Source organism: Pseudophryne corroboree, chromosome 3 (genome assembly GCF_028390025.1).
Source record: "Pseudophryne corroboree isolate aPseCor3 chromosome 3, aPseCor3.hap2, whole genome shotgun sequence".
In the NCBI taxonomy this organism is placed as follows: Eukaryota; Metazoa; Chordata; class Amphibia; order Anura; family Myobatrachidae; genus Pseudophryne; species Pseudophryne corroboree.
The window spans coordinates 273,115,679-273,140,184 of NC_086446.1; the positions used below are offsets into that span (position 1 = coordinate 273,115,679).

At 43.5% G+C, this 24,506-nt stretch overlaps 1 protein-coding gene across 1 annotated transcript; it reads left to right on the forward strand.

Moving 5' to 3' along the window:
- The first annotated feature begins 1,787 nt into the window (after positions 1-1,787).
- Positions 1,788-21,505, forward strand: XKR7 (XK related 7). The gene is made up of 3 exons (XM_063959110.1): positions 1,788-2,450; positions 3,270-3,469; positions 13,994-21,505. Exons 1-3 carry the CDS (start codon positions 2,113-2,115, stop codon positions 14,944-14,946), a joined length of 1,491 nt encoding a protein of 496 aa, XP_063815180.1. The 5' UTR covers positions 1,788-2,112; the 3' UTR covers positions 14,947-21,505.
- Positions 21,506-24,506: the final 3,001 nt, after the last annotated feature.

The following is a 24,506-nucleotide window of genomic DNA, read 5'->3' on the forward strand; positions in this document are numbered from 1 at the left end:
AAGATACTTGGTTTAGCTCTTTCAGGAAGCTTCATGTAGCTCTGTGTATTAGTGGAGCACACCCGATGCCTCTATTGCAGATGTTCTCAATAATTTTCCACATGGGCATCCCATGCATTTGATTGAATATAGGGGGTCATTCCGAGTTGATCGTATCTGTGCTAAATTTAGCACAGCTACAATCTTCTTCCCTGACATGCGGGGTGACGCCCAGCACAGGGCTAGCCCGCCCTGCATGTCAGTCTGGCCCCCCCTTGCAGTAGTGCAAAGGCATCGTACAGCAGCGATGCCTTTGCACTTCAAGAGTAGCTCCCGGTCAGCGCAGCTTTAGCATGCTGGCCGGGAGCTACTCATCGCTCCCTGGACCGCAGCTGCTGCGTGTGACGTCACGCAGCTGCTGCGGCCCGCCTCCCGTTCGGTCCGGCCACGCCTGCGTTGGCCGGACCAAACCCACAAAACGATCCACCCCCTCCCGCCCAGCGATTGCCTGTCAATCAGGCAGAGGCGATCGTATCCCTGCTACGGCCTTCGGCCGTCTGGCATGCGCCGGCGCACTACGGCGCTGGCGCATGCGCAGTAGGGACCCGTTCGCTCTGCTGCGTTAAAACGCAGCGAGCGAACGGGTCAGAATGACCCCCATAATTGCTATTGGGTAAATACATCCCGCTCTCCATGACATGCTCTCTTTCTACCTGACACCCTCTCTCTCTCCCACTCGCTCCCCCTCTCTGTCTCTCTCCCTGATACGCTCTCTCTTGCCCCCTTTCTCATTAGGCGGAATGTAATGAAGTCCGAGATCACTAGATACAACCATACCTTGTAAGTAATTGTTCCTTTAAAAAAAGTCAGAGATTGGCCGGCATACCTGTGATTGCCACTTTTAAAAAAACGTGTGAGATCGGCCAGCATCCTGCACTTCTGGTGATCTCAGACTCCATTACATTATCGCTAGGGTGCATTTTTTGCATCCCTGCGATCAGGTAGTCGCCGCCTACAGGGGTAAGGTATTAGCTGTGTGTAGGTGTGCGAACGCTTATGCTGGAGAGCTGCACAAACAGCAGTTTGTTCAGTCTCTGCACAGCCCAGGACTTACCCACTGCGATGATTGGGGCCGGAGCTGACGTCAGGAATCCTCCCACAAAACTCCTGCGTTTTTCCGGACACTCCCTAGAAATGGTCAGTTGCCACCCACAAACGTTCTATTTCTGTCAATCTCCGTGCATTCGCCGGTGCGATCAGATTTCTCGCACCATCCCGTCACTGACTGGCACTCCCCGTCGCTGTGGACCATCACGCCTGCGCATTGCACTGTGCATACGCATGCGTAGTTCAGACCTGATCTGATCGCCTGCTGTGCGAAAATGCTGTGTATGCACTTGCAAATGCTGACCCCGCCGCCGGGTCCCGTCGCGGACGATGTTCAATCGTCACGTGTGTACCCACCATTAGTAAATAAACCCTAAGAATACCAGTCTGTCAGGTCTCCCCAACCCTTCTCCTCCAATGTACCGTCTTTATGTGTACACACGGTTAGTTTCTGCTCCCAAACTGCTATAGCCAGAGGTATGGAGTTATCGTGGAAAATAGTGAAATAATTGTAATACAGGGAAAATGAGAGCTAATGTTCTAATTATATGTATGTGTGCTCTCCTCTATTCATTGTATCTCAATGCATGACTTTTTTGAGGGAATTACTATAATTACCATTTTATTTGCGCTATTGTGGTGTGTGGCAGTGTCAGGCGTGTTGTACTGGGAACAAAAACTATAGTGAGGAGAAGTCACCCTGTACAGCAGCAGCACTCAGGCAGGCGGCTTCAGCACCTCGGACAGCAGCCGCGGCTCGGGCATATACCGGCGCGTTACACTGGGGCGATTACCGCTATCTGAGACTGGATGGGGGCCCATGGGGCGGGCTCGGGTGTGCTGCTCATCGTACTCCTCCCATATCGCATGCATCTCCTCCTGCCCCGCTGGGGGTCTCCCCGGTAGCTGGTGCCCCACACTCCCGGCACACCAGCAGCGACACAAGCTCTAGGAGGACGGTCTCTCACCCTCCGGTAGAGGTGTAACCAGACTCGGGTGTGGCCCCGGAAGTCGGCTCCTCCCAACATGGCCGCGGAGTCAGACGGTACCCGGGTGGCTCCCCGGTCCCCCCGGTACTCCCTCCGGGACGGCATCTGGGTGGTGATGGCGCTTCTGGTGTTCTTCTCGGACGGGGCGTCGGACCTGTGGCTGGCGGTGGATTACCTGCAGCAGCACCGGCTGCGATGCTTTTGGCCCACCGTCCTGCTGGTGCTGCTGCCCTCCCTGCTCACCCAGAGCCTGAGCTTCAGCTGGGTGGTCACTGACCGGGGCTCCTCGCCGGCCACCACCCGCACCTCCTGCCGCCTGTGCGCCTGGATCATGCAGGGCTCCGTGCACCTGCTGCAGCTGGGACAGGTGTGGAGGTGAGGAGGAGGGGGCGCCGCCGCCGCTGCTGCTGGCAGGGGCACTGGGAAGGACAATTGGCTGGACCAGTAGGCAGCATATGCATCCCCTGGCTGGGGCAGCCTGTGAGCTGTAGGTTAGATTAGTGATGCTCAGTGGAGCAGATGTGGTGGGATTAATATTGCAGAACAGATTTTTGGAGTTGTATAAACGTATGGAGGAGGAAATGGAGACAGAGTGTTTGTATAAATCTCCATAACATCTGCTGAAGTGCCTTTCTGGGGATCTGGGAACCTTCCCAGTACAGTACTGCATGCTTCTATTCATTCCCAGTCTTCTTCCTTTCATGTTGTATCACTGGAAGATGGACACGTTTGTATCTGCTAGGAATATTTCAATTTTACCAGGTACATTTATTCCTTCCTAAAAACGAAAAGCCCGGAAGGATTTCTTTTATATTCAATTTCTAAGTGAAAAAATAATGCTGCAGAAGCATACAAATGTCGAAAAAAGAAAATAAAATTATAAGAAATAAAATAGGCAAACTTTGTAGTTACAGATAGGTACCAGATTTACGCCAAAAAAAATGTAATTTGGTAATAATACAAAATGTTGGGTATATGTAATAACTTGCTGCCTCCTATGTACTAATAGTAGCCAATGATATGTTTGCATAGTACAGGTTAAACAAATGAAGGCCTATGTCAGGTTGCTATGTGTTACATAATATTTGGGTTAATAACACTGGTATTGCATTGTCCTACAACAGTACATATCATTAGTAATATTAATGTGTGTTATGTGAAATATGCAGGTCACTGTGTTCCTCATTTTACCAGGTACCTGCGAGCCCTTTATCTTGGCCTACAGAGCCGCTGGCATACTGAGCAGCAGAGCCGCCATTTCTACTGGCGCATGATGTTTGAAAGTGCAGATATCAGCATGTTGCGTCTGCTGGAGACTTTTCTGAAGAGCGCACCACAGCTAGTGCTGCAACTCTGCATCATGGTACAGCAAGGCCACGTGGAACCTTTGCAAGGTGAGTCTAAGCCCATGTCTCATTTATTTATTTATGTTATAGTCATTACTTATGAACTACTCATCTGCTACATCTTGCATAATACATAGTACCTGTACCATTATGCAGCCTCAAACACGGCCAGAACACCTTACCTGTACGCCTATCCTTTTGACACCTCTAAAACAATAAACAACATCCCCCAGTATCTCTTGCATGACACCTATCTATCTGCCTGGATTGCTAAAGTCACAAAACCTACCTGTGCACCCACTGCTGCGAACTCCACATGATGAATGCATAATTGTAATCTGCACAACACTCTACACTGCACCCATCCTACTTATCATTAGCGTGTTTACAAATCAGTTATTTGTTTTAAATGTGCAATCAGTACAGGAACAATACATATTACTTATATTCAGGTCCTCTCATGTCATCCTTAGTTCCTCAGTGCTCTCTCAAACTGTTTGTACCAAGATATGTTGCCATATGTCTATTGTAGTTTTCATCTTATACCAATGTTAATGTGCCCATTATTTTGACAAAAGACATTAAGGTTTCCCATGGGGCCCTAAGCAAAATACTGTTTTAGGACCTCCTCCCCCAGACAATCCATAGCACTATATTTATGTTCCTAATATATGCCCCTTACATTATTTATTGATTTTCCCCCTTATATTCTATTACAGTATATTACTTCCCCCTTCACTGATTGTGCAGTGCCCCCTCACCCCTAATTTCCAATATTACACCACTCAGTTACTGCATTTTAGATCAGTGGTTCTCATGGGTGTAGTACGGGTGACCGGCGGTCTCCTGACCGCCGGTCACCTTACCGACGCCGGGATCCCGGCAGCATACCGACGCCGGGATCCCGGCGGGGAGGGGCGAGTGCAGCAAGCCCCTTGCGGGCTCGCTGCGCTCGCCACGCTGCGCTCGCCACGCTGCGCTCGCCACGCTGCGGGCTCGGTGGCGACCTGCGGTCGCCACGGGTTCTATTCCCACTCTATGGGTGTCGTGGACACCCACGAGTGGAAATAGTCCCTGTTGGTCGGCATGCCGACCATCCGGATAGTGAGCCGTCGGGCTCACGGAGGAGGTCATGTGACTGTCGGTCAGCCGACCGGCGGTCACATGACTACCACCCGAACTCACATGACTACCACCCGTTCTCATACCCCATTTTTACACCCTCACTCTCTTTGTATATGAGTGAACCAAGCTTTCTGATTGTAACAAGCCTCGACACCTAATATACTCATTATATCCATCTCACTCACTGACCACATTTTATATCAGCATTTTATAATACCCATTTTTAAACCCCTCAGTCAGTGACTGCATTGATTATATATCAGTGCACCCCCCCCTTCCCTCACTAATTGTAGTGCCTGCTACAATCAGTGAGGAGGGGGAGGCACTGATATAACAGAATCACACTAAAGGCACTGATATAGAATCAATACAGTCACTGACTGAGAGGTGCAATAATGGGTGTTATAAGGGATATGGGACCTGCTATAATCAGTGTTGTTTGTGTGTGTGTGGGGGGGGGGGGGGGGGAGCACAGAATTATAATGCAAGGACCCATACCTTATAATACTTATTATTGTACCTGATCACATTAGTGTTGACTGCATTTTATATGACTGCCTTTCTCCCCCCCATCCCTTACTGATTGTAGCAGCCTAGCAGGTCCCACATCCCTTATAATACCCATTATTGCATGCCTTAGTCAGTGTGACTATATTGATTATATATCAGTGCCCCACTGATTGCAGCAGTCATCTCCTATACACGGTACTACATAAGGTAGAGTATATTAGCATATTGATATATCACCAGTCAGTGTGTGCCTCCCCTCCCCCCCCAGCCATGATTATAGCAGGCAGATGTTATAATAATAATAATAATAATTTTATTTATATAGCGCTCTTTCTCCAATAGGACTCAAGGCGCTTAACAGATACACAGCATAATATAGTACAGAAAAATAATGAAGTACATTTTTCATAAAATACAGAAGCATGAAGATACTAAAAGAGACACTATGGAAATGCTTGAGTAAACAGGAAAGTCTTGAGTCTACTTTTGAAGGATTCTATAGTTGGGGCCTCTCGCACTGTGCTGGGAAGTGAGTTCCATAGAGTCGGAGCCGCATGACTAAAAGCTCGACCCCCAGATGAATTACGGTAGATTCTAGGTACTGCTAAAAGTCCTTCATCTACAGATCGCAGTAATCGAGTGGGGCAGTATGGGATCAGAAGCTGTTTCAGGTACCTTGGGCCTTGGTCATGTAATGCTTTGAAACTCAGTAAGCCAATCTTGAAGAGGATTCGCCATCTTACAGGCAGCCAGTGAAGGGAGTAGAGGATGGGTGTTATGTGGCTGGAACGGGGCTGGTTGGTTAACAGCCTGGCAGCTGTGTTTTGCACCAGCTGTAAGCGTTGCAATTCTTTTGCTGGTAGACCAAGGTAGAGGGCATTACAGTAGTCTAATCGAGATGATACAAATGCATGTATGACTTTTGGCATATCATCTGAGGGAATTAGGTGCTTGATTCTGGCTATGTTCCTCAGGTGAAAGAATGAGGATTTGATTGTGGCTGATATCTGATGTTTAAGTGTCAAGCCATCATCCAGGACAACGCCAAGATTCCGCACATGATCACTGGTCTGTAATTCTGAATCCCCGAGTGTAAGTCCAGTTGGTTGGCTATGCTGCAGTCTTGTCCTTTGATGTTGCGGTCGTATTATAAGGACCTCTGTTTTATCCGGGTTCAGTCGCAGCCAACTGGCGCTCATCCACTCCTGTAGTTCAGCTAGACAGCCATTCAGGGTTGCTACTGGGTTATCAGTGCCCGGAGCAAAGGACAAGTACAGTTGTGTATCATCTGCATAGCAGTGGTAGACCAGGCCATGGCGCCTGATTATTTCGCCCAATGGGAGCATGTATACTGCAAAAAGCATGGGGGATAGTATAGAACCTTGTGGGACACCACATGGCAATGGCACTGGTGGTGATGAGTATAATCCAGATGATACTCTCTGTGACCTGCCTGTGAGAAATGATTTGAACCAGTTTAGGACTGTGCCATCCAGACCACAGAAGTGTATCAGTCGCTCAATCAGAAGCCCGTGGTCCACGGTATCAAATGCTGCCGAGAGATCCAGAAGGATTAATATTGAACAGTCACCTCTGTCTTTTGCCATCAGAAGATCATTTAACACACACACCAGGGCTGTTTCAGTGCTATGTCTTCTCCTGAATCCTGATTGAAATGGATCATAAATATCATGGGTTGTCAGGCGAGTTTCCAGTTGATTTGCAACCACTTTCTCAATAACCTTTCCTAGGAAAGGAAGGTTTGATACCGGTCTGTAGTTGGACATGCAGTCGGGATCTAAATTAGGTTTTTTAAGAAGTGGTCTAACAATTGCTTCCTTTAGGGGTCCAGGAAAAATGCCTGTCTGCAAAGAGCATTGAACAATTTTTGCAAAGACAGGACCGATTATATCCGTACAACCTATTAGAAGCTTGGTTGAGGCTGGGTCCAGGCCACAGGTGGTGGGACGCAAAATCCGAGCAATTTCAGCAGTGTCCTTTACATCCACTGGGTCAAAGCTGGTCCATGAAGGCAGGTAGCTTATATTGGCAGGCTTTGTAGTTTGGCTCTCCTTTGATGGCACTGTGGATATTCCAGCCCGGATGGTGGATATTTTATCTGCAAAGAAGTTTGCAAACTCGTTGCATCTTGCTTGGGAAAGGGTCTCATCAGTCTGCAGGCATGCTGGCTTGCAAAGCATCTCCACTGTGCGGAAAAGTTGAGCTGGCCTATTGTTTGCTGCTGTGATCTCATTTGACAGGAACTGTGATTTCTTGCGAGTGATTGTCGATTGATATTCTTCGTTATGCTTTATTAGTTTTATTTTGTCATCCACTAGGTTAGTCTTCCTCCATCGTCTTTCCAGTCTACGCCCCCTTTTCTTGAGCTCACTAACACTGTTGTCGTACAATGGAGCTTGACGATGTGGTTTACGAGGTCTTATACGCACAGGGGCGATAATATCAATTGCAGCCTTAACATCCCTATTATAATAACGGACTAGGGAACAGGGATCTTCACAGGCACCCAGTATAGCAGAGAGATCCATATTTGCTGCAAGAGCCTGGGGAGTCATACCCCTCCTTGGACGGTACCTGGTCAACTCCACGGGCAGAGATCTTATTTGAGGGGTTGCAACTGAGAACCAGAGGGAGTAGTGGTCTGACCAGATGACTGGGTTTATTTTTAGGTCAGTGACTTCTAATCCAATCTGAAAGACAAGATCAAGAGTGTGACCACTTTTATGTGTGGCAGAGGGAATTATCTGTGTGAAGCCCAGACCATTCATTGTGCACAGGAGGTCTTGGCCAAGGCGTGAGAGCTCATCATCCACCCATGCATTGAAATCCCCGAGGATGAGCCATCTTTGATGTTCCAGAACCAGGCCAGCAACAGTGTCTGCAATTTCTTGTAGAAATATCTTTCCATCTCCAGGTGGCCGGTAGATGAGAAGTACTCTGAAACCTAATCCTGTCGAACTCTGGGCAGCAATGCACTCAAATGAGCGAGTAATTTCAATAGGGTGGACCCTAAGTTTAAGTTCTTTTGTGAAGCAGATAGCCACCCCGCCACCCCTGCGGTCCAGTCTTGGGTTGTGGATGACAGAGTAGTTTGTTGGTACCGCAGCCTCCAATATAGGTGCTGCATTTTCGTCTAGCCAGGTCTCTGTAATACAGGCTAGATCTGCAGATTCAATAAGGTCAGCAATTGTTGCAGTCTTGTTTCTTATAGATCTGGCATTACAAAGGACTGACCTGATTGGGCATACCAGAGGGCCTTCAGTTTTCTTTATGTTAAGTGCAGGAGCTCTGGGTATGGGGGTCACAAAGCGAGAGTTGACAGTTCTGTCCTTCCAAACATAGGGCCGTCTTTTGGGTATTACTTCTATTTGATTGTTCTTTGTGTATGGGGGTGAGCAGGTGGGCAAAGGACGTAGATGGTTACCGGGGGAAATAAGTTTCCGGCCTGCTTGCTTCCCACGAATGCGCCTGTGTTTTCTTTTTAAAATGCCAAGGGATTGGAGAATAGAAGCCTGTGATGGTGTGATAGGAACTGCAGAACGTGGTGGGTGGAGTGAAAGAATGAAGCTGGAGCAATATGTATACATTTGGTCATCAATGACAGATTACTATGAGTTTGAGCTGCATATGATGATGAGAGAGGGAGAGAAAGCAGTGTTTTTTTGTTTTTGTTTTTTTTTCTTCCTTTTTGTGTTTTGTTTTCCCCCAATCGGTATTTGATCCAAAATTCTAATGGGTTTATGAACAAAGTTATTGCTATAACCTATTGGGTATATTTGAAGCAAGTGATAAATAAAATAGCTGCTGATTTAATCAATTATCCTAGCATAGGCAGACTTTTGGGAAGGTGTTAGAAGCCAATTCCTACTGTGTAGGTGTGAAAAGTCTCAGTGTGAGAGGCCTTTGAAGTAGGTTTCTTGTGTGTGGGGGGAAGTGATAACATGTCCTGGGAAATGGATCCTGAGTTGAAACAGTGAGCCTTCAGCAATTCAGAGCCTGAATATACTGATATTAGTAGATTAATGCAATAAGTCAGTTATTATTTGCTCAGAGAACAGAGGTGGATGATGTCTAAGTGAGGGGCTAGATGTAGCCAAAGATAGGTTGTAATCCACAGTACCTTATCTGGGCAATGTCCAATGCAGAGTGCAGCAGCTGCTAAACTGAAGGATTTCTCAGTGGAGGTTTGCAGAGGATTCAGTCCAGGATTCAATCCAGTGTGTATCTCAGCGCAGGAATGCAATCCGTTGGTTTTGATGAGATGCCCGCGTAGAGTAGTACAAGTTAAAGGTAAGTCCTTGGATATTTATGATGATTCATAGGTCAGTTGTGGTGAATTTAAGCTGTTTTATGGAGATGATCAGGAGCATACAAAAGGTGAGGCAGCCATCTTGGGCGCCCCAAGAAGTTACTGTACTTAACATAACACTGTCTCCCAAACCCCATGCCCGTCCCCTCCCTACCCCCGCCTGATTGGAGTTTGAAGTAGGTGGATGTTATACAGAATAAAAAAAAATACTGTAATAAAGTACACTGGAAGACCTCATGTTTTTCTCTGTGCGCATCCTGTCTACCCTCTCTGTGCATCTGACGTCATACTAACGGGTCACCCCCACAATACAGCAGGACTGGAGACACAGACATGTGCTAGAGTCGTTACCCAACAGCTGTCTAATTATTGACAGCCTGCCGGGAGTATTCAGCCAGCCCAGTTCTCGGACAATTTCAGTGGAGATCGCGGTCCACCGGAAATGCCCTTTATACAGCCTTGTTGAGACCCACAGGGCCCTAGGCAGCCGCTTTGGTTGCCTTGTGGTAAATCCGCTACTGTTGCTGTGGACTAAATACAATTATCATTCCTACAATGCTAATAAATAGCAGCACCAACATTACTATAGTATTAGCATAAGTGAGAATTATTCAGAAGCATTCAGGCAATCAGAAGCTGCTGCTGATCATCATCATCATCATCATCACTTTGCACCAGGAGTCAAACAGCAGCAAGTGATCTGGCTCCAAACTGGTGCATATGCTCCTTGCATTTAGCATCTTTAGCTCCTAAGCATAGATTACATCACATAGCCTGCTCACAAAAAAAAAAAAGATCTTGGGGGGGGGGGGGGGGGGGGGGGCATAAATTGAAAGCGTAGCACCTCAAGGGTGACATACATAGAGTTCAAGCAGACGGCTAAGCAAAAAGTGGTTCTGCCTGTTACTGAGTAGGAAGGTATTATTGTGCACCGATGAATGATGCCTTGACTCTACTATACAAGAAGCGTAACAATTACTTAGGACACTGATAACAGCATGCAGCGTTTGTCTGGATTATGTTGATAGTCTGTTGATAAGGATGTAGTCTCATAAATACTGTCTCAGCTGACAAACTAGCTGTCTCCGCTTGAAGTCTTGTCCTAATATATAAACATTTGTGATTTTGTTCTTGGAGTTTAATTTTATGTTTTGTCAGGTTGGATCAAAACAGTGCAAATGGCTTAAAGGTTATTTTTGAAAGTGCAGACTTTTGTCTTTGGCAGTATATATGCCATATGTGGCTCAATTTGTGTGAATAAACAAATTTCCATATGGCAGGATTTGTGCAACAAGAGGTTGCATATGCAAGGCCCAATGTTGATTTCCAGAAAGACTGATAATCTTGCAAAAGTTGGTTTAGATTGACCTTCTGCTGGAGGTTCTCTAAAACAGGATGAGAGTGGGCCCCTATGGGTGCTGGTTGCTGGGCATACAAGTAGAAAAGCTCGGCAGGTTCATAAATGACCTTTATTGTCTCTGAATAAATAATTTACTGTCACAAGTAAAAGGTGTAGATGTAGACATAGAAGGATATGCGGTTGCTAACCGTCAACTTACCCCCTACCTCTTGTTGTTATAGCGGTGACCTATTTTTTTACCTCTGTGTTAAGCACCATCATTTTGTCTGCTATTGTGTGTGTTTTTGTTTTTCCTAGAAGGAAACAGACCGCAAGGAAAAAATAAATTACATTAAATTGCCCATACACATGCCTTATGCAGCTGTCAGGTCTCTAGGGTTTATTTGTTAGCATCACATTGAGCTGCAAGTGTCTGGTACCATTGGATTGGTGCCCATTTTTCACCTAATTGCATCTTCGTAAATGAACCGTTTTGCTCCGATTTGGTCACACATATATATGAGGGTCAGGGAGAGCAGCTGGATGGCCTCCTACACATATATGGTCACTGACCGACCACATTTGCAACCATCTGGTGGTGATTTTCTTGTCAAAAACTACTAAAATGAAAATCTAAAGTCCCATACACACGGTGAGATTTGGGCTATGCCCGATTCTCACTATGCGTCAGGGGCTAGGTCGGCATCGCAAGCACATAATGAGTATGCTTGCGATACTGACTATGTGCGATTTTGGCTAAGTGTCAATATTGACTATCTCTTCTATAGAGAGTCAAAATTGACTTGCCTGCACAGTCTATCTATTCTTGTGATGCCGACTGCATGGGACCGCGTGTCTGCATCGAATCGGGATCGCAAGGTGACTTTCACCTTGCGATCTGCACTAACTTTTCTTACGATTTTGACTATATAGTCAATATCGTAAGAAAATATCTCACCTTGTATACACACCATAAGTTTACATATGTAAAATAGCTGCTAATGTCCAGAAATAGTTATAAATGTCTCTGAACATATTTAAGATAAAGTTGTTACTTTGAAGGGTATATATATTCCTACACACAGTAGTCGTCCTGTTCATTATCCAAGCCAGACTCTACTTAGTCTATAATTGATGATAATTAAGAGGAATATATTAATCCCGGCTACAATGTAAATATAAATTCAGTGTCAAATATCTCTAATTCTATAAAGATACGGGAACTTTTGCTTGTAGAGGTGTCAAAATAACAGGAGATTGATTATAGCTGACTGTTATTACTAATATATTTATATAACTGATTTTTCGTTTATGTTTACTGACTCGGTATGACACAAATGCATTTTAAGAAACTTTAGCTTCTTATTTTTATTTTTATTACTCTTGTGTAGACTATTTTATATTGTTAGATGCTTCCCCTGTCTTGGGGTTCAACCTTCTCAGAAGGGCATTGTCGGACTCTTCTTGTGACGTGAAATAAATAAATAGAAACATAGATTTGATGGCAGATAGGAACCACTTGGCCCATCTAGTCTGTCCTAAACACATGTACATACACACACTTGCACACTAGGGTTAATTTTTGTCAGGTGCCAATTAGCCATCAGTATATTTTTGGGTTGGTCCAGGAAACTGGAGTATCAAGAGGAAACCCACGCAAGTACGAAGAATATATACAAACTCCACACAGTTAGGGCCACCGTGCGAATTTAACCCATGACCTCTGTGTGGTGAGGCAGTAATGCTACGCCATTTGTACTGCCCGTTGTGGTATCTGTGTATCATACTCTTCACACGGCAATCCATCTATGGAAGTCTGCAGGAACTTTTCCAAGAGGGCCTTGGCAAATATTTGTAACTGATATACAGTTGGACAGCATTTTTACTGACCATTTATGTGGATTTTGTCTCTTGGAGTTTGTAAACCATAACAACATGTAGGGGGGAAAGAGGTCAGGAGTAGAAAGAAGTTTATATTCCTTAGCTTTTTTTTTTGTTTTGGTTTTATTTACTGATTAAAATGTTTCTACAATTTTAAAGTTTGTGAATGCATTTTTGTACTAATGATTAGAGCTGTAAATATTTTATGTCAGTGACTATTCAGTCAGTGCACACATGGAAAATAAATGGATGATATTAATGGGGTGCAGTCTTAAGACATTGACCCATTACCTAAGTTTCATAAACTGATGTGTACATTAGTCTGACCACCACTGATATGTAAGTAACTGGCTGTTTAGCAATTTACTCCTATTACCATAATAGGGCCTAATTCAGACCTGATTGCAAAAGCAACATCTTTTTTAATGGGCAAAACCATGTGCACTGCAGGTGTGGTAGATATAACATTTGCAGAGAGAGTTAGATTTGGGTGCGTTAGTTTCGTAAATACTGGCTGCTTTATTTTTACACTGCAATTTAGATTTCAGTTTGAACACACCCCACCCAAATCTAACTTTCTCTGCACATGTTATATCTGCCCCCCCCTCCCCCCCCCCCCTCCAGCAGTGCACATGGTGTTGCCCATTAGAGAAAAAGTTTGCTGTTGCGATCAGGTCTGAATTTGACCCATGGTTTGATACATAAATGTTTTTTTATAAATTGTCTCAAATTTGCATTTCAAAACTATAAACACTTGTAGGAGGTACTTTCCGGCATAAAACAAAAGATGCTTTATATAAGAAGCGGGTCCTGTATTTTAAGAGCTCCATTAATTTAGGACCACTATGACTATTACTGTGTCTAGTTTTGCCTATCGTAGGGAATTATCATAATTCATTAAATTTAACAGGAATGCTGTAAGAGAAGACAAAGGGTTTCTATGGAGATACCAATCAAACAAATTAGATAGATAAATAGAAATACAAATTTTAACAGCAGTGTCTTTACGATGTTTCATACCCATTAGATTCTGGTCAGTTAAAGTATTCTTGTCGCTAACATACACACTGTGGCAGCATTCTTTTTTGTGGACTATACCAATATTCAGCTTATTCATTTAATAGGAACTAGTCACATCACTGAAGCATGAGGCAGAAAGGGCCTCCTGTGTCAGTGATGTCAACAGTTCCTTGTGAATTGATAAGCTAGAGTCTTCTGAACATTCTTCCTGTCCACAAAATAACTGTCTGCACGGAGAGTTGGCGACAGGTCACTTAAATAATTTTTACTGTATTGTGTTCTAAATTTAAAAACTGTGAACATGGATTTCCTTTATTTGCAATGATTTCTCTTTTCATTACTCTCTGCTGTCCTTTTATTTGTTCAGGTCTATCTGCCACTGCATCTCTCCTGTCCCTTGCCTGGATGATTGCTTCTTACCAGAAGGTCCTGAGGGATTCCCGTGATGATAAGATGCCTATGTCTTACAAGGGAGCGGTGGTGCAGATCCTATGGCATCTCTTTACCATTGCCGCCCGAGCTCTGGCTTTCTCCCTCTTTGCCTCTGTCTTCCACCTTTACTTTGGAATTTTTATTGTCACTCACTGGTGTCTCATGACATTCTGGATCATTCAAGGGGAGACAGACTTCTGCATGTCCCGCTGGGAGGAGATCCTATATAACATGGTACTGGGTATCATCTACATTTTCTGCTGGTTTAATGTACGTGAGGGCCGGACCCGCTGTAGAATGACCACATATTACATCATTGTTCTGGCTGAGAATGCCGTACTCACTGCTTTGTGGTATTATTATCGTCCTGAATCGGAACTTGGTGACTTCTATGCTCTTCTTATTGTTTGTTTAGTCATCTGTAGCTTTGCACTTGGTGTCTTCTTCATGCTTATTTACTACAGTCTCCTGCATCCCAATGGCCCAATGTTTGGATCTTCAAGCAGCAGCTGTGTATTTACGGAAGGTCCTGACACTTCCAGGGCCCCTGAAGCAGAAGCCACAGAGAGCCTTCCCCGTACTCTGCCACGGACTACAGAACAAGAAAGGGACTTTGTACCAGGAGACAGGGACAGCTGTGCTCCAGTCTTTCAAGTGCGTTCTAGTGTTCCCCCAACCCCTGTGACACGTCTACTTCGTGCGCAGGGACCTGTGATTCGCATAGATCTTCCACGCAAGAAATATCCTGCCTGGGATGCTCATTTCATTGACCGTCGCTTGCGGAAGACTATTTTGGCCCTGGAATATTCCTCCCCAGCCACACCCCGTGTCCAGTACCGCACTATAGGGACCTCCCAGGAACTTACCGAGTATGAAACCACTGTGTGACCACTTCTCAAGAAATAGGGTGCAGGAGAGACTGAGGAATTATACTGCAAAGCCTAGATGGATGGCTCTGCAAAAGTCTAGAGTGACAAGGATAGAAGAAACACTGGAATGGGAGAGAGGCAGGATAGATGGCCTGTTGGGGAGATCATTGAGAACCATGATAGTTCTTTAAAATTATGGGCTCTATCAGACAGATAATGTGACAAGATAATATTAAGAGACGTAAATTGAAGACAGACACTTTGGTATGTGTGTGTTTTAACAGGAGAGACTCTTCAGAGCAGACATAGGCAGCCTATGGATCTCCAGCTGTTGTGGCTGTGCCAGAACTTGTCATTCATAAAAGACGGATAGGTATGGGCTAACTGGCAGGGCATTCCAGGATAATTGGTTCAACAGATGAAAAACCACAGGATACCTAATCTGCTCTACAGTGGAGTGAGTGGCAGGAACCTGTAGAGGGCAGAAGCGAATGTGAAGCTATACAGGGAAGTAGCCTTTCTGTGGTAATGGGTGATCATGGCAGAAGAAATGGGTATAGGAGACTGGACCTGGAAGAATGGTGGCCTCATAAGTTGGAGGAGACGCTTAATAAGGTTTAGTGACAGCGAATTGACCTCAGTCCCAGAACAGGGAGATAACCCTGTCTGGATGTGATTGGTGCTACTCACAGAATAGGTGTGTGTTCTTGTAGAGAAGGTAACATATCTTCTGTGTGCACATAATTGTCCTCAGTGTCCATAGTGGTGAATGTGTGTATGGGTGTATTCATATGGTCAAAGCTAGAGCCTAGAAACACAAGTAACTGTTTATTACTATTGAGTGTCTGTAGGCACCACACCACTCACATATTGCCAGAAAACCTGATTGTATATTGAATATTGTGAGCAGTGCTTCCAATTTATTGGGAATTAGGGGGTGCTTATTTATTTGGATCGGTTTGGTATGGCAAATAACAAATTTCTGAAGTCACATTTCCAGCAAAGCAGCCACGTTGTGTTCAGTGCGCCACCAAGGCAAAAAGACACTGGCCGTACCATATCAAATAGCACATGAGCTACCACCTAACATACCCATGTCCTACAGCTTATTTAGCTTACATATCCCTTTCCGCTACTGGATGGATATGGAAAGTGTGTAGTATTATAGTATAGCTTGGCAGAACATCACACAGAAGCATATGGTAGTGCAGAGTATTCCTCTACTAGAACACACCTCAATCAGAGCATCACTGTCACTTTAGTAGTCCAGGATGTACCGTTCTTTTTGTAAAGGCCTTTTTTATTTGTTTATTTAAGGAGCTCCCAGATACAATTAAAGGAAAATCAAACACAGTGAGCAACACTATTTTTCATAGATAGAATGAGTACAACTAGAAACACGGTACGGAAATCAAAAAAGGAATAGCACATAGGTAAAGGGGATGGGCGAAGGAATACGGATACAGGGGTAGCAGGACTACAGAGAAAGGAAAGGTACTAAGAAGAAGAATTAACGGCGGACAGAAAACACCAAAAAGAAAAGAGATGTCATACATAGTAGAGAAAAGGAAGGAAGACAGGTGAAGATAGGGATTGTAAAGGCCTTTTTCATACAGGAGCAGAGAACTTGTAAGTTAAACCTCTACCTTTACTTTATAATATCACATAGCCATTTCATAGCTGTTGTGGGAACATTATGCAACAGGAGGGCTGACTTCGCTTAGGCAACCTGCTGCATTTCAGCTGTTTGCTAGTCACAATGTGAACTGGCTGACAGGACAAACTGGGATTTGTAGTTTCTGTGTCTGAAACATGCAGGAATACAAGGGTTTCATGTCTGGGGTGGATACGATAGCAGTCGGTTTCATCACCATGATAAAATGTTTTGCTTTCTTGTGAAGTCTAAAGGTATGACTGGCGTAGGTGGAATAACAAGTTTTCACACTGCCATATTATTGGATTGCAGAAGCCTTTTAAGGTGATGTGGACAATACCTCTCTGAGTGCAGCAGCACTGCATATACATGTATAACAGCATTCACAGAGCTTGGTGATCACATATAAACATATGAAATATTATACTACCACGGCCGCTTTGGAACATGCTTCATCCGGGGGGAAAAAATAGGGAAAGTACATTATAAAAAAATGTAAAATACAGTAAAATATTCTTTAAAAACATGGTTTATAAAGTACTATTTTGTTTTAGTGTCTTTGACATAAACTATTACTCATAATGCATGCATTGTAAGAATAATGCAACCTATAATGTAAAGAGTAAGGATAATAAGCCATGTCTGAGCTCTGTCCTCTATATAAAAATACGTGACTTCTAATATCCTTCTATTTCACAGTATTGGGTGCATTATTCCATATACAGGTACACCACCGATTATCTGGCACCTGATGGTCCAGCACCGCTTTTAAACCGGACACATCAGGTGCCTGGGGAAGTTAGGCTCCGGGTGGGAGTTAGGATGTGGGAGTGTCTAGATAGGCTGCGGGAGGCACTTAGGCTGTGGGAGGCACTTAGATAGACAGCAGGAGGCTTGGGCTGTGGGTGGGGGAGTCTGGCTGCGTGCGGGTAGTCAGGCTATGGAGGGGAGTTGCACTGTGGGCAGGGAGTCGGGCTGCTTGGCTGGAGTTAGGCTGTGGGAGACACGCTGGATAGAATTAGGCTGCATGGGGGCAAGTCAGGATGCCGCCGACACCATCATCGATACCACCGATAATCCGACAAAACCGATAATTCGACACAGTGCTGGAACCGAGGGTGCCAGATTATTGGGGGTGTAGTACACATCGGGATGTTCCTATGTGTTTATGTTGGCAAGTGGGTACAGAAATGGAATGCTCTTGGGTACATGTTAAAGAGCGGGTGGTGTTACCAGAAATGAGTAATTCCCATTTTCATGCATCCCACTAGTGTCTCAAACACATGTAGAATGCACAAAAGAGTAAAGACATGAATGAACGAATGCTGTTGCATTTGGTATAAATGTGAACTCTCCCGGATTATGCAACACTTTGCCATCGGTATACCCTCAGCTGTGCTGGGAAATGGCTGTACCTGATACACAGTGTTTCTCACCCTCTACCCTCAGGTTTTCCAGCAGGTCATATTTGAGGGTTCTGTCTGTAGAAGGAGGTGGAATAATGACTGACCCCGGCAAAGTAGATCTACTCACCTGTGCATGATTAGAGACATCCACAAAACATGGCCTGTACTTGAGGACTGAAGTTGAGAACCACTGCTGTAACATTATAAATACTGTATGTCGATCTGTAAAATTAATTTATTCTGACTTATAGTGTACATGGCCAAGAACAGCTTGTCAGCCGCATGTTCCATCATTTGTGCATGAGTAATTGCTGTTTTCTCTAAGAGAAGACAGGCAGTTTTTTATAATGCTGAAACCAAAATGTTCAGTGATGGTGGGTGGAGGCTGCTATATACTTCCAGATTATGCTGTCATTTATATGTAGATCAGGAGGGCACATGTATTCAGCATTGTCAGTACTGATTTAGTGTACTGGTGATCTGCTGATATTAGGTGGTGGCATCTTCAGTCCTTCTGTAATGTGCTTGTTGCACAGCTAATATTGGGTGGTGGCATCTTCAGTCATGACATAATATGCTGTTGCACTGCTAATATTAGGCATTGGCGTCTTCAGTCATGACTTAATATGCTGTTGATCTGCTAATATTAGGCATTGGCATCTTCAGTCATGACAATGTGCTGTTGATCTGCTCATATTGGGCGGTGGCATCTCTAGTCATGCCATAATATGCTGTTCATCTGCTAATATTAGGCATTGGCATCTTCAGTCATGCCATGATATGCTGTTGATCTACTAATATTAGGCATTGGTATCTTCAGTCATGACAATATGCTGTTGATTTGCTAATATTGGGGTGGTGGCATACTTAGTCATGACATAATATGCTGTTGATCTGCTAATATTGGGCGGTGGTATCTTCAGTCATGTCCATGTGCTGTTGATCTGCTAATATTGGGTGGAGGCATCTTCAGTCATGACATAATGTGGTATTGATCTGTGAATATTGGGTAGAGGCATTTTCAGTCATGACATAATGTGCTGTTGCTCTGTTTACATTTGGATCAAATGTGATTGTGAAAAATTTACAGATTAACCTTTTACGTATGAAATCTTTCTATAAGCTATAAGTATGTATTGAAATGAGTGTGTACATAGAGAAAGGTAGAGTGTTCATTTATATATAGGTATATGTATATTGATTTGGTATATTTATAGTATACTACAGTGTAATTTTATACTGTACCGTTGGTCCACTATGGTCACAGTCAGGGTGTCTTAATTATAGGAGTTGTGGGGCGCCAAAACAAATGTGGGAAATAATAGTGGGAATATTTTATCAGTTTATTGGAAGTTTATTTTTAAATATTTGTACTGTTTACAAGAGAAGTCTGGTATGATGCCTCGTCAAGAGCAATGTTCTGCAGCACACATTTTGGGCAGTGACCTTCTGATTAATCTTTTACTTTCGGATGTTGACAGAACAGCAATAAGGAGAAGCAATATCTGGTGGGTGTAACCTCAGGTGAGGTAGAACGTGTAATCTTTAGGCCTTTTTGAGCTGCACTAAATATAGGTGTCAACAAGAAAACAAGCAAGCAAATTAATACCTTTAAAAATTATACTGTGAATGAAAGGTACAAGTTATTCTGGAACCTGCAGAGAGAAAGAGGTTGACAAAATGGAAAGTTTACCATCTATTTATCAGCCTCCAATCCAACATGACCCCTTCCATCAGGTATGGTGTGCTCTGCTGCTGGTCTTCCCCCTCAATGTTTTATTACAGGCCCCTGTGTTAAAAGAATTAATTGATGAGAAAGATGTTTCAACACATGTGACAACGATAATAAATTGAGAGGTCAGTCCAGGAGCAGAGCTTTTTGTACCTGATGGAAGGGGTCATATTGGAGGGTCTGATAGAAATGCAGTTTACTTTTGAGACTGATTTGGTGCCATTTGCAGGGCTTTCATTTTGAAACTAGAGTAAAGCTGGCACTAAACTCTATCTACAGTGCTTCTGAAATCTAGTCCTACTAACAGTGCATGTCTCCATGCTGGAGCACAGGTGTATTTATTACTCACTGACACATTTGAAAAGATCTACCAGTGGTTCTTATTATCTCACTTGTGATTCTCTGAGGAGACCCATAAAACAAATACTGTTAAACCCCTTTCACACTGAGCCTCTGACCCGGGATATTGCTGGGGCAACCTGGGTCCGGGCTTGGTGTGAAAGGATCAACCTGGTTTCTGTGTCTCAGGTCCCCGGACCGATATGGATACATTGCTATCTGAAAGGTGCGACCTGGGATATTCTATCAGTGTTATGTTACCAAGCTGCTCATTGGAGGATCAGGAGTGTAGAGAGATGACTTCAGCTTATATAACATACACTTTTAGCGACTCAAGAGCAGACATTGGTGCATTGTGAAAGGAGATGACCCAGGAATAACCCAGGTAAACATGCAGTTGAGAAAGGGGTTTAGCAGTTGTGACACGGCTTGAAACCATGTTCCCTTTACCCGAATCAGACCTGGGATTTAGGTGTGAAAGGAGTATTGGTGTGTCCTGAGGACTATATTTCAGAAGCACTGGTGTATTAGTGGTTGGCCAATTTGCACAAGATCCTATCATTCAACACTTGATCCGAGCAACCAGATCACTTCCGCAATCACTGGGGCTAGTTAGTATTGTTAGAAGATATCCCAGCGCACAAAGTACAATAGGGTTTATCTTTCAGTTATATTTTAAGACATCCACTTTATAGCACATGTTGTGACATTGGGCTTACTAACATTTAATTATATACAACTTCAATCAATCTTGTAGATTTTCGGATTAAATCAATGACCTTTGGGTTAAATGTGTTATGAATAAGACAGATTTTATTTTTATCAAATATAATAATAGTTACAAAGATATTTTGTTTGACTAAGAATAACACAGATTACACACTCTTCTAGACCATTAGATAGAAAGCAAATACTATAAAAGAGTACTTATGCTGTTTTATGCTGTGTACATACCTGTCCGTCTTGTACCTTGACCGAGCAGCCAATTATTAAAGCTATAGACACTTACCTATTTGTTTCACGCTATGTCTGGCCATCATAACTGGGCGGCCATTTAAATTTGCCCATCAAGTTGTGATGCCTTTATCGGCGGTTCTTGCGTCCACTTAACAACTCGGCAGTTCAGTCATACACACAGCCAGATGTACCTACATATCTACATTGGCCGTGCTGCAGATCTGATGCGATATGTCTGTGATCAACGTTTACAGACATATCCTCTGTACACAACAGACAGATGCACTATGCGATATATTGTTCATCTGCATTATTTGTTAATGTTATGTAAAATCTCTGTTCTAGCTTGTCAAACTCTAAAAGATAAGGTTAAGATGACTTGCATAATATATATATATATATATATATATATATATTCACTCCTTTTTGGTCGGCACTACCAGTCGAGAAAATATTGCCCCGGTGCTCCCCCAGGCAAGCAAACCACAAATAGAGATCAATAAGCAGGTGGCACTCACGGGTCTTTTCAATGATCAATAGTCATGTCATCATGATGACATGACTATTGATCATTGAAAAGACCCGTGAGTGCCACCTGCTTATTGATATCTCTCTCTCTCTCTCTCTCTCTCTCTCTCTCTCTCTCTCTCTCTCTCTCTCTCTCTCTCTCTCTCTCTCTCTCTCTCTCTCTCTCTCTCTCTCTCTCTATATATATATATATATATATATATATATATATATATATCTATATATATATATCTATATATCTATATATATATATCTATATATATATATCTATATATATATATATATATATATATAGTAAAAGTAACAATGAGCGGCACTCAGCAGACTTGTAGTAGAGAAAATGCAGTTAGTTTAATCCGACATGTTTCGGGGACAACCCCGTCCTCAGGGCCCTGAGGACGGGGTTGTCCCCGAAACATGTCGGATTAAACTAACTGCATTTTCTCTACTACAAGTCTGCTGAGTGCCGCTCATTGTTACTTTTACTGCATACTGGGAGATTGCATTTATCTTACCTGGGAGGGCACCGCAGCCAGTCATCCACATGAGCAGGGAGTGCCGGGACTAACAGTTTGGATATATATATATATATATATATATAATTATTTTTATTATAAGTTACAACAGTTTGTTTTTCCTGCTGCATTTTTTGTTGTTGTTACTCAGTGGATATTCAAATTATACTCACAATATACTTTTTTTTCTCCTGTTTTGTTATTCAAGAAATTGAAATGTTAGTACTGTGACCACCACTTTTATTGTGGAATATGACAATTCTATTTTCCTTGTTAGCATACTCTTCAACTTTCACATGCTTTTGAATTCTGTTAAAATATTATGTTTGACTTCAAATTGAAATAACTGTTTCAATTTGGTTAATTCCCGTTTCTTCACGTAATTGTTACAGAACGGCCACTGTATCTATGACTGATGTTTAGAGGAACATTTGTTTAATTAGTTGAATTATTTGCATCTCATAGTATAGTAGCAAACCGATCAATGATTGCTTGTTCATCCATGAGTGTCCAGTTAAAAATGAAGTCAATAATAATTTATTTTCCAATAAGAAACACATTTTGAGTCCTTACTGCCCAGGTCTCTCTATCCAAATGTCCTGTGGTCTCAGCTAAACTACCTACCCAGTATATATCCAGATAAGAATGAACTGTTGTATTTTTCCTGGCCACTGACTAATGATTATAAGATCCTGAATACTCTTCACAGCAAAAGTGCTGCTTTGTGATGTCAAGTGTGTCTTATGGTGAAGTATATGCATTTACAGGCAACTGCAGGGGTGCACAAGTTTGTGTTGGACAATGGAAAAGTTAGGCGGATGTAGGTTATTCCTTGCAAAATACAGCTCAGAGTCAGACACACTAGTGCGAGTACTTTTACATGGAAGTGTATTTTATTTTGCAGCATGAGATTATTTAAGAGAGAAAGCGGTGGCAAGGACACATTTACTTGTTTTATATGAGGCTCCCACCACAGGCATTTCTCTTACCTCCTTGCTCTATTCTCTTTAATTATAATGGAGCACATATAGCATTTTCCTATTGCACTTCTGTAAGAGATCGCAGCCCAGATTTATCAAGCCTTGGAGAATGATAAAGTACCAACCAACCAGCTACAAACTGCTGTGTTACGGTGGGTCCGATATGTAATACTGGCGGTCAGGAGACCACGCCGGGATCCCAGCGGCAAGCTCTGTGTTTGAAAAATGACAGGAGCTGATTGGTTGGTACTTTATCACTGTGCAATTTATCACTCTCCAAGGCTTGATAAATCTGGGCCTGCATTTCTCAGTGCAATTTCACCGATGTACTGAAAACCATCAAGCTTAAAAAAAATGACATGTAATGAAGACAGTACTGATCTCTCGATTAATTTATGACATAAATTATTATTGTAAACACAACTTTAAATAGTTCTTTACAGAGAATACTTATCATTTATATCAGTCCGTGCCTCAGTGGAGCTTCCAGTCAAAATTGTATCACACACACTAGAGTCAGTTTAGCTTCAAACCAATGAAACTACCAATATATATTTTTGGACTGTAGGAGTAAACCCACCTTAAACACAGGGAGAAAGTTCAAATTCCACACAGATCGCGTAGATAGTACTGACATCAACCCATGACCCCAGCGCTGTTAGGCAGCAATGCTTACCATGGTGCCAAAATAAGTCTTTTTTTAAAAAACAATAGTTTTTATTAATTTTTCACATGGAGTAATAAGGATACAGAAAGGAAAAGGGAATACAGAAAGAAAAGGATCAGGAATACATAGTCTATAACCTATTATAGTGTTGAAACATAAATTTGACCAGGCCAATTTAAACGATTCATGGGGGTCATTCCGAGTTGATCGTAGCTGTGCTAAATTTAGCCCAGCTACGATCATCTTCCCTGACAGCCCACCCCGCATGTCAGTGCCGCCCCCCCCCCCCGCGCAGAAGTGCAAAGGCATCGCACAGCGACAATGCCTTTGCACTTCAGGAGTAGCTCCCGACCAGCGCAGCTATAGCGTGCTGGACGGGAGCTACTCGTCGCACCCAGGCCCGCAGCGGCTGCGTGTGACGTTACGCAGCTGCTGCGGCCCGCCCCCATTCGGTCCAGCCACGCCTGCGTTGGCCGGACCGCGCCTACGAGACAGCAGCCGAACGCCGCCGTTTCGCCCCCTCCTGCCCATCGATCGCCTCTGCCCTTCCCTATACACACACCAATTGAACCACATCATGTGTGGAGATAATGCAGACAATGTATATTTGCAGTCTGTAGTCTCTAAAACATAATGTTTCTGAACTCTATTTTCAATAGCTTGCAGACTGGGGACAGTGGCAGATCTCCACATTTGTGCGATCGCTGCTTTTGTAGCTACCAGAACATGTCCCATAACGCTTCTATCTCCTAGTAGTATGTTCCCAGGATAGAAATGCAACAGGGCTATTATAGGGTCAGC

Coding starts and splice junctions, on each gene's coding strand:
- XKR7 (XM_063959110.1), top strand. CDS start 2,113: ATGGCCGCGGAGTCAGACGGTACCCGGGTGGCTCCCCGGTCCCCCCGG. Junction 2,451..3,269: donor CAGCTGGGACAGGTGTGGAG/GTGAGGAGGAGG, acceptor TCATTTTACCAG/GTACCTGCGAGCCCTTTATC. Junction 3,470..13,993: donor CCACGTGGAACCTTTGCAAG/GTGAGTCTAAGC, acceptor TTATTTGTTCAG/GTCTATCTGCCACTGCATCT.